We start from the raw sequence: 12,546 nt of genomic DNA on the forward strand, positions 1-12,546 counted from the left end.
GGTTTGGTTTTTTTCAGTTGTTGGCATCTTGGAATATCTTTCTGTTGTAGAGTGGACTTACAGTTTTGTACTGTAACAAAGCAATAAATGTGTTTTACACAGAATGTAAGGATAGTTCTTAATGCATGGGCCAGCAGAGCAGTGATGAGAATTTTAAACCCAGAAGTTATCAGAAATTTTTAGAGATAAACGAAATGGACAACATCTTCATTTTGGTAGGAGATGTGGAAATTCATTGTGAAATTCATGTGGAAATTAACTTTTTTTTTCTGTTCACCTACTCTTCAGGCATTCGTTGAAACAATAAGACTGATGGATGATGAACTGCTAAAAACTCAAACAAAAGAAAATGGTGATGTCTTTATGTGGTTAAAACATGAAGCAACACGAGGAAATGCAGCTGCACAGGTATAAAGTAATAAATTTCCCCTTTCTTGGTTTTAGACACACTGAGGAATGTACATTTGAGATCACATARGAAAGTTGTGGAGGAGAGTGGACAGGCATTTTCTCCTTCCACCCAGATTGGTTCTGTTTTCCAAGCTTGAATTATTTCCCGTGTTCCTGTCCAATGATATCAAGTAACCAGGCAAAAGCTGTAACAATGATGCAAGACAAAAAGAAAGAGTTGTCAAGTCTTGGCAACCTCATCCTCTGATCCTTTTCCCTGGCTTTGTATTTGATACAGTTCAATTACTGCTGCTGATCTAAGATCAGCATCAATACATTGGAATACTGAGCCATTTACATGCATCCAATCTGTCAGTCACTGACCTCTGCACTTAAATCAAGCCAGACTTCTAAGATACTGACAGCTGTAAAAGTAACCCTGCTGTACAGTTAAAATCAGTACATTCCACCACTGGAAAGTCCTCTGAATATTACTGATAACCAATTGTTTTCAGACTGTTGAGGATGTATAACTAGTTTTTTTCACTTATTTGAAATGCATCTAAGCCTGCAAAAGTCTGCTCCTGCAATTCCAGTTTCAACACTAGCATCTGTAGCATTATTACTTATGTTTTCTTTTAGCAACGCTTGGCTCAGATGCTRTTTTGGGGTCAACAAGGAGTGGCAAAAAATCCTGAAGCTGCAATAGAATGGTATGCAAAGGGTGCCATAGAAACAGAAGATCCAGTGTTAATATATGATTATGCCATTGTGTTATTTAAGGTAAGTCAGGTTTCTTGTTTTCACTTCAAAATARTCATTCCTATAACATGATGTTTCTAAGTTATCTGCAGTGAGACATGGTAAGAGTGTGTACAAGTGCTTTTAGATTTCCTCTGAAAATCAACGAATAGTTGAATGTTGATTTTTACCAGACAGGCAAAAAAATTTTTAAAAGAGCAAGTTAAAAGCCGTCTAGTCACTTTGTTCCTAGCCATATTCAGGATCAAAATTGTGAATCCTAATTTTTCCTAATGTCTTGTCACCTCAAGAATCCAACCAGGTAGTATGCAATAGGCTTTGGGTGTAGAAGTGTAGATAAAAGTGTAATCCTTTTTTAGAATGCCCTTTATTAGATCTCTGGGTTTTGGGTTTTTTTAGTTCAGATTAAATTATCTCTGCATCTAGTTAGTTTTTCCCTGCTAGAAACAGCAGACAGAAGAGGCTAAATAGAAAATAACTGCCTGAGTCAAATRAAGTGTATCAGCTAAGGGATGTCCCTCATAAGAAATTCAAGAGCACTAAAGGATAGAAATATTAGTGAGGAACTGTTAGGTCTTCATCTCATTCCTTTGACAGTGGAGGGTTTTTCTCTAGAAAATGCTTGCTTAAGTTTTGCTTTTGTTAATTTTGAGCACCCATAATCTGTTTGACCTGTGTCTGGAATTATTTTRTGTGGTCATCTTAAGCATGACATCTGTGTATTTCCTGTAGAGACACTCTAACATCCTTTTTCAGGAAAGCTGAGAGTTCGTACTCACTGCCAAACTGTGCACAACCTATGCCTCTTTGAATGCTATTCATTCTTCCTTAGTTGTCCAAAATTAAAGAACTGAGATTTTACCCGTAAAAATCACTTGAATATACTGGTGAAATATTTGCTTCTAGACTGAGATTTTGTAAAGCTGTGAAGGAAGGATGAGCATGAAGTTGCTTGTTTTCTTGTATCTGTTTAAAGCCAAATGACACCTAGTAATTAATAGTATCAATATTAAAAGGCATTTTGAATGTGCATAAGTGAATTTTTATCAGCCTGCATTTGTAAACAATGATTGTTTCACATATCCATTTCCTAGGGTCAGGGTGTGAAAAAGAATATAAAACTTGCATTGGAATTAATGAAGAAAGCAGCAGCCAAGGTAAGCCCTATACCACGTGCTAACAACAATGATCTCTGATTTATATAACATGCCTGTTAACCATAATCCTGTGTCAACACTGCTTGCATCTTCCAGTGTCTTCACCATGAATGGTGAAAGCCGTTTTTTCCCAGGCTGGGACACTAGACCACTCAAAATCAATCAAAATTTCTGTGAAAGAAAAAGAATTCTACTTATATCTTTTGGAACTTGATGTTAGTTAAGTGATTTACTAAGTGAGTGGATATTTCATACAGGAGCATGTTTTTATCTCATGTTCCTAAGCATTAAGGGAGAAGACCTGAATGTCCCGAAGCCTTCTGTTTTTTCCATAGGGAGAAACATGGACAGGCACTACAGAGCAAAAGAGCCTCCCTCTATTTAATGATCTAGTTCAGCCAGATTACCCTGGCCATGATCTAGTCCTTAGAATAAAAATTGAAGAGTACCTAGACCTTGAATACCTTTCTAGCTCTTAGAACCAGAATTAGTTAAATTACTGATGATGATGGTAGGACTTCACTGCTGATCACCATCAGAAAAGATTTGTGCCAGTTCTGTGATTCCTTTGAAACAGGAGGGACTATCTGTTCCACTGGCTGGAAAGGTCTAAATAAATAAATAGAGACGCTCTTAYGGTGTGATCAAAATTCCCTTGGCTGAGGATCTGAGGAACAGACTCCTGGAAGAATCCTAGAGATACCAATTTCCTTACTCTCCTTGAAGTCAGACACTTAGGTTCTTATGCTCCAATGCACATTTTCTATACAAAAACAACACCCTAATTATTGAAAAGTTTAATGGCTTTTGCATTTTGATGGGCAAGTTAGTAACACTGCTGGCATACTTACAGCCTCATGATCCACCAGTTTATGCAAGGAGATGGTGACTCATTGCAACAAAAATAACAGCTGTCTCAAGAAGATTTTCTCCTCTTGAGCCAAGATGCCAAGATGCAACTTGGTAATAGCAAGTAGCAGTATCTTAAGCAGATCTGTATGATGTGGGTGAAATGCGTTTTGAAAGCAGCATCACCAAGTTCTTTGTTCATTRCTTTCTATTTATTGTCAAGGAAATGTTCTAGTTTAAAAGAAGTGGGTTTTTTGATTGTTGATCCTGTCAACCAGCTTCTGGGAGTTCATGAGAATAAGTGTCCTGTTTTGGCTTTGAAGAGGAAAYAGGAAAAATAGTCAGTTTGTTCTTGTCAATAAGTGAAAATCTGTCAGCAAGTGGAAGTCAGCTCACACGGCTGAGACTCGGTAGACACTGGAGTCTTATTTCTCACTCTTAAATATGAAGCCACAAGGAAGAGCAGTGGGAGAAACAAGTCAGCAAACCTTTATAACCCCTAGTCCCAGAAGTGACCCAAAGCAGGATCTAATGTGTGACCTGAGACTACTACTTCTCCTTCCCTAAGGGCTTGCCCCAGGCAGTGAATGGATTAGGATGGTATTACCACAATTTTAAAAAAGACTACAGAAAAGCAGCCAAACACTGGTTAATTGCTGAAGAATTGGGAAATCCAGATGCATCATACAACCTTGGTGTCCTATATTTAGATGGGATTTACCCTGGAGTGCCTGGTAGAAATCAAGTGAGTAAATACTTTATAATACTATTTCTTACATTACAGCCCAATTTAGAAGTTTTTTGCCTTATTCTTGAGATTGCTSTGTTCATTCTGAGTTGGGTTTTGGTATCTTTTATCATGAAGAAGGGTTGTATTGGGGGATTCAGTCAGATTGTGTAGGAGAGAGATGTTACTCAAATATCTCAGTCAAACTTATATGCATGTGTTTGTGTTGTTTTAAATTAGAAACAAAAGAGGTGCAGGTTTTTCTCTAGTGACTGCCTCTACTTTCCTCTTTCCAGTGACAGCAGCCAGGGAGAATAGTGTGTGCTCTCACATCATGTGATGTGAGTTGTTTTGGTTTCTCTCAGTCTTTATTGTGGAAGGATTCCACAATAACTGAAAGCAGCACAACCTTGTTCTTGAACTCATGAACAGTTATGTTGCATTCACATAYCTTCTATGACACTCAGAACTGCAGAGAGAAGCCTCCAATCCAGACTTGAAAATTYAACTATTTGATATGGTCCTGGCAGATGCTAGTATTTTATATTCTCTTTCTGTGACACAACCCATTAACATATGTGCAAAATAAATTTTCCCCTAATAGGAATGGTCTACTTTAGTTATACTTCTTTTAACGAAAGAGGTAAGGTATAAACAACAACACAGATATAGTGAGGTAGACTGTAATAAATTCAGGCAGACCTCAGAGCTAAAAAAATGTTTCCAGTGTGGCCTTTGAATTCTGAGATCTGGATATACTCCAGGCAGTGAGCATTTCTGCTGTCAACAGCAGCAGTGCTTTTCAACATGTGCATCTGGCAAACATGTTTTTCTTCCCCAGGGACCAAAATACACATTTCAGAGTGGACTGATTGTAAGAGTTAACCTAAAAGTACATCTAAAAATGCCCAGGTTTCTTTGTTCACCAAAGCCAAGGGCAAGAAGTTATGTCTGTGATGGATACTCTATAGTCCATGCTTCCATAGAAAACATATATTGATGGTTAAAATTTCCTGAAATAAAGTATTTCAGGTTGTATGCTGGTTTGGCTGACTTTACGGATTACTATTTCTGAGGGTAAAATGTGGAGTCACGCAGCCTTCCCACTTCTGTGGCTCTGGCACTGCTTATTCCATCTGTTATCTTTTATAAACTTTTATAAACCAGTTTCAAAGATTTGAGAGCTGTGATCGTGCTGTGCTGAGCATACTGAGCATTGCTGCTGCCCCACAACCTTCACTTGGCATCGCAAGTGCAAAAGTCCCATTCTCTAGGATGCCTTATTAATCTTCCTAATAGTGAATAACTAATTTTACTTTTGTCAGTGCATGCAGGACTTTTGTGTTAGCAAGTGTTAGTTAAAGGATTAGACACTTTTCTATTTGATGTTACATATATTATTTGAATATGTTTTTCAAAACTTTTTCTAGCCTAAACTACTAAAAAGCTAGAAGAAAGAATTCGTTTAATCTGAGTACATTGCAAGTRGTTAAACTGTCTTGCCCTCATTAGCAGCTATCTATTTAAATTCATTTGATGAAATGAGTCCTGAAGAAGAAATCTCAATAAACATTAATAAGGCAAAATTGCTAATTGTGTCTTGTTTCTTCACAGACGGTTGCTGCACGCTATTTCTATAAAGCTGCCCAAGGAGGACATATAGAAGGGACTTTACGATGCTCTCTGTACTACATCACTGGAAATATGGAAGACTTCCCTAGAGATCCAGAAAAAGCTGTAATGTAAGTAACAAGACCATTTATTAAAGGAGAATATATTTCTGATATCATTTTGGTTAGTGGTGATATTTAAGTCCTTAATCAAAACACCTTGAACTTCGTGGTGCTTACATCCTTGGCAAAAGGTTCATCTGCAGCAATGCTTGATCTGCATGAGTATGTGTATTATTTAAATGCCAATAGATTTTGAGAGATACTGAGTATTTCTTTTTTTTTTCCAGAACAACTTTGAGAGAGTGTRTCAAATAACTCTTTCAGATTTGATCTAACAAAGCCTTGCTTTTTTGATTTTCAAGAAATATGAGTCTTCTGATGTGGTAGAATTGGTATTTTGCATCAAAAAATAGGCAGATAATTATTGATAGCGCTTATTTTGTTTGTTTTCTTAGAAAAAGCATTGCTGAGAAAGAAACAGGATGTCTCTAATATATACATAGAGATGAATGGACATCATGTTCTCATTCAGTCAATTGTTAGAGAATTGATGCAATGACTACTGTTAAATCCCATAGYATGTTTTACAGAAGAATTCAGGTGATCCCGTATTCTTTTGTGTTGAGTCTGCATGAGTTGGGAATAACATTACTGGAGCACAACTGTTCATTTTTTGTTTGTTCTTTTCCACAGCTGGGCAAAACACATTGCAGAGAAGAATGGCTACTTAGGTCATGTAATCAGAAAAGCTCTCAATGCTTATCTGGAACTTTCATGGTATGTTTCTTCTGTGCTCTTTATTTTCAATTTTTCACTTACTTTATGGCAAGATAAAATAATGAATAATGATGAAGGATGAATAATGACCATCACCTCAAAGAAAAAAATTAGTAGCACTATGGAAATCAGTTGCAASACATCCATTAACATAAAGGGAAGGAGGAGTTCACCCAAAACATAATTCAACATTTCTGTCAGAATCAAGTGAAAAACAAGGAGTTTGTAGTGTAAAATAGTTGTATCAACTGTCCCTGGTTTTCATCCCATAGTATTTGTATGATGTCMACTGGATTAACCAGAGAAACACCTTTCACTTTTCCTATTCTTTCTGTTYCAAATCTTATGTTTTGTTTTCTGTCTTCTGTATAATGCTGTGTCATAGAAAACTCAGACTGCTAGATTAAATTTGTTCATTTTTTTGTGTATRGTTAATATTACCTTTTGTGTAAGTAGTAAGAGGCTGTAATATCCAATGAGCCACTCAAGAGGTTTCAAAATAATGTCCAGGCCAAAGCTCCATCTTTGCAGTCTCTGTAGGTGTGAGCATCAGATACTGTATGTGCAAACATCAGACTGTCATACATGACAAAAACAATAGCTCATTTAGTCCTGCAGCTTCCCCCTGCAAGTACTTAATTCATGCTTCAGGCTTAGGAGGTCTGCCAGAAACTGTCAGTGTACTGTTCTGGAGTTATCCACCCCTAGAAGAGTCGTCTTTTTACTCAGTTCACCACAGGTATTTCTCTTTAGACTTGAGCTCACTTTTACTGAAAATCTGGGCTGGTATTTTGTGTTCTCTTGTGCAAGCCTGTAACTCTGCCCGGCTCACTCTGCAGTTCACAGGCAGATAACGGGTAGAGCGTTAAGATTCCAGAAAGCCTGGGCTCTGCAGCTAGGAGGGAAAATCTGCTGGAGTCCTACTTGAGATGCCAAGGTGTAAATTGCATGAGTGTTGTAAATAGTTGCGCTGCCAATCAGACCAAGTAATATGTGTTCTTCAGTCGCTTTTTGCAGACACATTTTACACATGTGTCTGTSATGGTAGTTTGATCTTCAAAGACTGATCTAAAGGCCATAAATGTAATTTCTTTTCTYAGTTGCCCTTTGAAATTTAAGGATCAGATGAACCAATTTCCCAGCTTTCCCTGGAATCCCTTCTKTAGTCCCAGGTCTCCCTTGTTCTAGATGTGTTTACAGGGCAAATACAAGGAATAATTTGTAATCATAGAAACAGAATGCATAACAGGAAATTACACCTGCTAGTTCTGTAAGTACAGCTGCTTTCACAATTTGATTTAAAGTTTCTTTGCTTAAGCACCTACTCTTAAAGTCAAGAGTGTATTTGACCGTATCTGCATCCAGTTAAAMAAGCCACTGAACCCTGAAACTTGCCATTGCTTTACCTTTGTGTTGTGGAGAAAGTTACTGGCAGCATTACTCTTTAATAGGAAACTTTAGAAAGAAAAAAGTACGCCAAGTGGGTTTTTTTTTTTTATTATCTTGTGATTCTAAAACTACACACATGATTTTGAAGACTTCCTCTTAATTTTAAATGTGTAGTGTTCATCATATAGAGTAGTGGCAGAGAATATGAGAGATGCTCTCCTCTAGAATTAGAATACTGAATTGCTATACTGCAAATGCAGTGTTAAATTTTACTACTTGCTTTACAGTCAGTGAGAGGCATAGAGTCTTTTGAGGAACAGAGACTGTTGTTCTATCATACATTCAAATATAAGGAGAGACAAATCCTGTTTTCAAAAGCTCATAGTCTAAAAAGACAAGAATAAAGAAGTCACATAATTAAAAGGTAAAGCAACCAAAGAAATGCTCAAATGAATGGTAAACAGATACATACACAGCTAAGTTAATTATAGATTTTTTTTAAGAAGTGTCTTTTAAGAACRTTTTATCTGAAAAATTTAAAGAGATTACTGGGTTTAGTATCAATGTTTTTTTCCCATTAATCTTGCACTTAGAGTAGATGCATACCGGAGCCAGTCTAGCTTCAGTGAAGAGGGAAAAGGCTGCCAGTTCTTGAGATGCRTATACCGAGCATTGCCTGTATATGTCGCTGTTGCATGGGTTTCCCAGCCTCTTGCTATAAACTTTGTACCAACATTTTGCTCATATGCAATTTTACAAATTTATTTAGTGCTTTTGGGGTTTTTTTTTAAACTGTAACTAAAATAAATTTCATTAATTTATTTTATCTAATGTTAGGCATGAAGCTCTGCTGCATTACATTTTAGCAGCTGAAACTGGGATTGAAGTGTCACAGTCAAATTTAGCACACATCTGTGAAGAAAGACCAGTGAGTAAATGTATTCACAACTCATTATCCTGAAAGGAGCACTTGTTAATGATAATGTGATCCTAGTCTCTTACCTGGCATATGAATGAATCAATTATTTTCCTTATAGGACCTGGCAAGAAAATACCTAACAACTGATTGTGTCTGGAGATACTACAATTTCTCTGTTTCTCAAGTCAATGCTCCATCATTTGGTATGTATTAGAATTGTCTCTGAATTTTAATTTTATTTTTTTTAGATTTCAAAGACTGTGTCMCAACTTAATCTTCCCTGTGTCACAGGGAAGATTAATCCCTGCTAATCATACATTTCCTTTTTCATGTTTTGATAGAAATATCAGGGGGAAAAAGGTAATCAAAGTGTTGTATTTCAGCACAGCTTTTCTGAAAATTCCCTTTTTATGGCATTAAATGGATAAAATTTTAATAAAATAAAATTATAAAGCTGAACCCTGAGAAAGGGCTAGATATTTAGAAATCTGAGCAGTTGACTCAAAGTTTAAGAAAAAAAAGGAGCAGACTTTAGGAGCACATGCTATTTGGTTTATCAAAGGGGAAATCCAAAAGCAAATATACTTCCATATCATAATTGAGTCATGAGAAACTAATAAAGGCTAAGGGATTCCTTATCTAATTTATTATTAGTTTTTCTCTTAAGGTACAGAGTTTATCAACATTGATAGAGCTTACCTTGGAGAACTAAAGGATTCTCTGTTAAAAGAAAAGGTCTATTTGCAAATAAGTTGCATTCCTTGGGCCTTAAATATTACTCCATCTATGACTTCAATAGCTAAGTCATTTTGGTGCCTTTGAAAGTGTTTCTGAAGTTCTGAAAACATTGTTCTAATTGTCTCACAAGAGCATTTAAGTGATTTGTAATAAGCATGTGGAAAAACAGAGTGTAAAARTAATTCATGCTATTTATCTAAACAGTGGGGAAAATTTAAATGTCTGGAAACTGAATACCACGTGGATATATCCTGAAGCCACAGGAGCTGACAAACCCTGTTAGCTTTCCTGAGGAGTCTGTAGACACCTTAGCAAGACGTAGTTTGGTTGACCCTTTGATAGATCCACTGGTACAAGCTTACATTAGAAAAACGTCTGAAGGTCAGACTCATGGGATGGGACTGTCATTGGGTTTCAGTCCGCTGTAAAAACACGTGGGATTTCTACAATAGCTGCTGTAGTGCCCAAGGCAAAATGTAGAAGAGTTTCAAACAATTTGAGGAAATCTTAGCTCAGATAAATGTAGACACAGCCATGGGAGTTTTACTAAGAAGTAAACTCCTTAGCATAGATTAGTACAACATCATGCTTGCTCCTGTCAGGCTCAATGCCCTCTCTTTTGATGCATTTCATTACTATGCAATATCACAGAAAGAYGTTTGTAAAATATTTGCTGGGCATTGCTTCCTTCTAGACCAGAAAAATTGTATTCCTGCTGTTGTCCTGGGTTGAGTTGGATTTGAAACTAATAAAATTATCATCTGCAATGTTCTTAGCTTTTGGGAAAGGTTCAGCCACTCTGTATCAGGTACAGAGTAAACACATAGATGGCATGTTTTTAAGCCTCATCAAGTAAGTAGGGCTAGTCTGACTAATATGGCTTCCGGTTTCCCAAAGATAGATTCAGCAAGGGCAGAAAGAATGCAATATAAAGACTCTTTAAGTTTTGGTTTCTGTAAAAATAGCAATGTCATTCACTAAATTCATTAAAGAGAGACAATGAGAGATTTCATCTAGGATAAATATTTCCAGTGGGAGGCTCATATAAAGAAGCCACAGAGAAAAACAGAGAGAAAGAGTGTGTTTTTTAATACTGTGCTTTAAATAAAATTACTATTATCTTCTCTATCACATTAGTAGTTGGTCATTTCTATTGCTGAAGATAGTCTAAATGATCTTCTGCTGGTTTCTTTCACAGCTTATTTGAAGATGGGCGATTTCTACTACTATGGTTACCAGAACCAGTCTAAAGACCTTGAGCTCTCCATGAGGATGTACGCACAGGCTGCCGTGGAGGGAGATTCACAGGTAGGTCTGCAGGGGTGGTAAAACATTGGAGTGTGGAACAGAGAATTTAGCTGTGGCTGGTTCTTCTGCTTGGCCTCATCTGCACCAAAGAAACCTGGTAGAATAAGATACAATCATTTCAAAATACCTTGTAAGTCAGTAGTTGCTGTTTCATAATAGAAGGTAAACTTAGCATAGATGAGTGGTCCTAGAATTAGGCTGTTTGGTAAGCTAAAGGTAAATGGCCTAGTTCAGTGCTACCTTGGCACTACTGACTCAGTTGTGACCTTGGTATTCTCGCTGTTGCAAGAGGAAGAATTAATAGACTGCTGGGTTGTATTCCAATCCTATCTTCTGCCATTTTAGGATATRGAAAAGAAGACTGGCCCCTTTCCCTTGGTATAGTTGAGTGAATCCAGGGTGAATTTTGTTTGCTAACAATGGCTTCACCTTAAAATGCTTTATAATTAAAAAATACACCATGTCAYGTTACCAAAGACATGCAGTGTTTCACTGCTGAGTTTCCTGTTCTCAGGCCCTCCTGAAGTGTCCTGGGTGCAATATTCCCTTCTCCCTGTCCCTATGGCAGTGTCCCTAGACAATATCTTGTATGTGAACTTATCAGAGGTAGCACGGGTGGGTTCTGTTTTGAGCTTATTGCAACAAAAGTAAACTAGCAGAGAAAAGAAGAGATGCACGAATAGTTACTTTAGAGTTTGSAAGTCAAAGCRATGGAGAACCCTGTAAAATGTCTCRTGTTCTTCTTGACTCTTCAGAGACATGGGGTTGTCTAAGACTTGTCCAAATAGGCAAAACTGTAACATTAAGGACTTGAATTGTCTRGAGGAAATTTCTGCTCTCAGTTTCACTATTCAGATGCTGTTGATTTGTAGAGCTAGGTGAAGGGGAATTGAATAGTAACAGACCAGAAATCCATTTCTGCTTTCAGTCCGTATTTCCCTACTAGATAAAAGATGACAGTTTGATATTGTGACTGTGCTTAAAGAGCAACTARAAGTAAGAAAGTTCATGTCTTTTTCCAGATGTGTTCTAAGGAAACAGTGTTACAACATCTAAATGCTTCTTTTGCATTCTCAGTATTTACCTGGGGTATATGGTTAGGAGAAAGGGCTCTCATAATTATTTGCTAAATATCACATTATACTAAACAAATGTATAGAAGACAGTTATAATATTTAGATTGTTRGTGCTTAAATATACATATGAAAATTTAATGGTTAAAAAGTGTGCATGCTTTTTTTACTGTTAGGGTTTCTTTAATTTGGCCCTTGTCATAGAAGAGGGCAACTCCATACCTTCCTACATTCTGGATCACTTGGAAATTGATCAAGCATTGCATTCTAGTAATACATCACTTCTTCAGGAACTGTATTACAGGTGAGTTTTTTTCTCCCTTAATCAGCATCTTCTGATTTTCCACGTGAGTAGCATTTATTCTGGAGAACAGCAACTCCTGTAATTATTAACTTTGTTCACTTTTATGATTTAAGGCAGGTTAAGGTCAACATGCTTGAAATGCTTCAATTCCCTAAATATATTTCAGTTTATGCCTGTTAAAGAGACCTGACTGCATGTAATTACCTGAAATAGCAGGGATTCGATTTAATAATCCAGGAGGTCTTTTCCAGTTCTATATATTTAAGTTCCTAAGTTAGGCACTGGTGATTTTTGTGCAGTACAAACCAACATTTCAATTATAAATGCAGCATAATTTAATACAGAACTTCAAATTGTGTAACTGAGATAATAGCAGTCCTTCCTATGGATTCTGCATATGTGCTCCAGCCTGGTACAGATGTCATGGCACAGAATATTAGATATCTGAGAAGGTTACAAATCTGCTGCCTGAATGATCTA

General features: G+C 36.9%; 1 protein-coding gene and 1 long non-coding RNA gene across 3 annotated transcripts in view; one reads left to right on the forward strand and one right to left on the reverse strand.

The window, feature by feature from the left end:
- SEL1L3 (SEL1L family member 3) overlaps positions 1 to 12,546 on the forward strand; it is a 34,160-nt gene that overhangs the window by 17,578 nt on the left and 4,036 nt on the right. Inside the window, exons 12-21 of one of the 2 annotated variants that reach the window (XM_057365055.1) lie at positions 289 to 408; positions 1,033 to 1,173; positions 2,247 to 2,309; positions 3,727 to 3,903; positions 5,500 to 5,627; positions 6,252 to 6,335; positions 8,562 to 8,652; positions 8,762 to 8,846; positions 10,580 to 10,689; positions 11,939 to 12,066. In XM_057365055.1, coding sequence (XP_057221038.1) covers positions 289 to 408; positions 1,033 to 1,173; positions 2,247 to 2,309; positions 3,727 to 3,903; positions 5,500 to 5,627; positions 6,252 to 6,335; positions 8,562 to 8,652; positions 8,762 to 8,846; positions 10,580 to 10,689; positions 11,939 to 12,066 — 1,127 coding nt within the window. The remainder of the gene's footprint in view (positions 1 to 288; positions 409 to 1,032; positions 1,174 to 2,246; positions 2,310 to 3,726; positions 3,904 to 5,499; positions 5,628 to 6,251; positions 6,336 to 8,561; positions 8,653 to 8,761; positions 8,847 to 10,579; positions 10,690 to 11,938; positions 12,067 to 12,546) is intronic. The other variant, XM_057365056.1, reaches the window with a different exon arrangement.
- Positions 1 to 12,546, reverse strand: part of LOC130572981 (uncharacterized) — a 39,963-nt gene that overhangs the window by 14,294 nt on the left and 13,123 nt on the right. The window lies entirely within an intron of this gene.

This window comes from Malurus melanocephalus, unplaced genomic scaffold (genome assembly GCF_030028575.1).
Source record: "Malurus melanocephalus ecotype Western Australia unplaced genomic scaffold, MMel_1.1 scaffold_47, whole genome shotgun sequence".
NCBI classification, from domain to species: Eukaryota; Metazoa; Chordata; class Aves; order Passeriformes; family Maluridae; genus Malurus; species Malurus melanocephalus.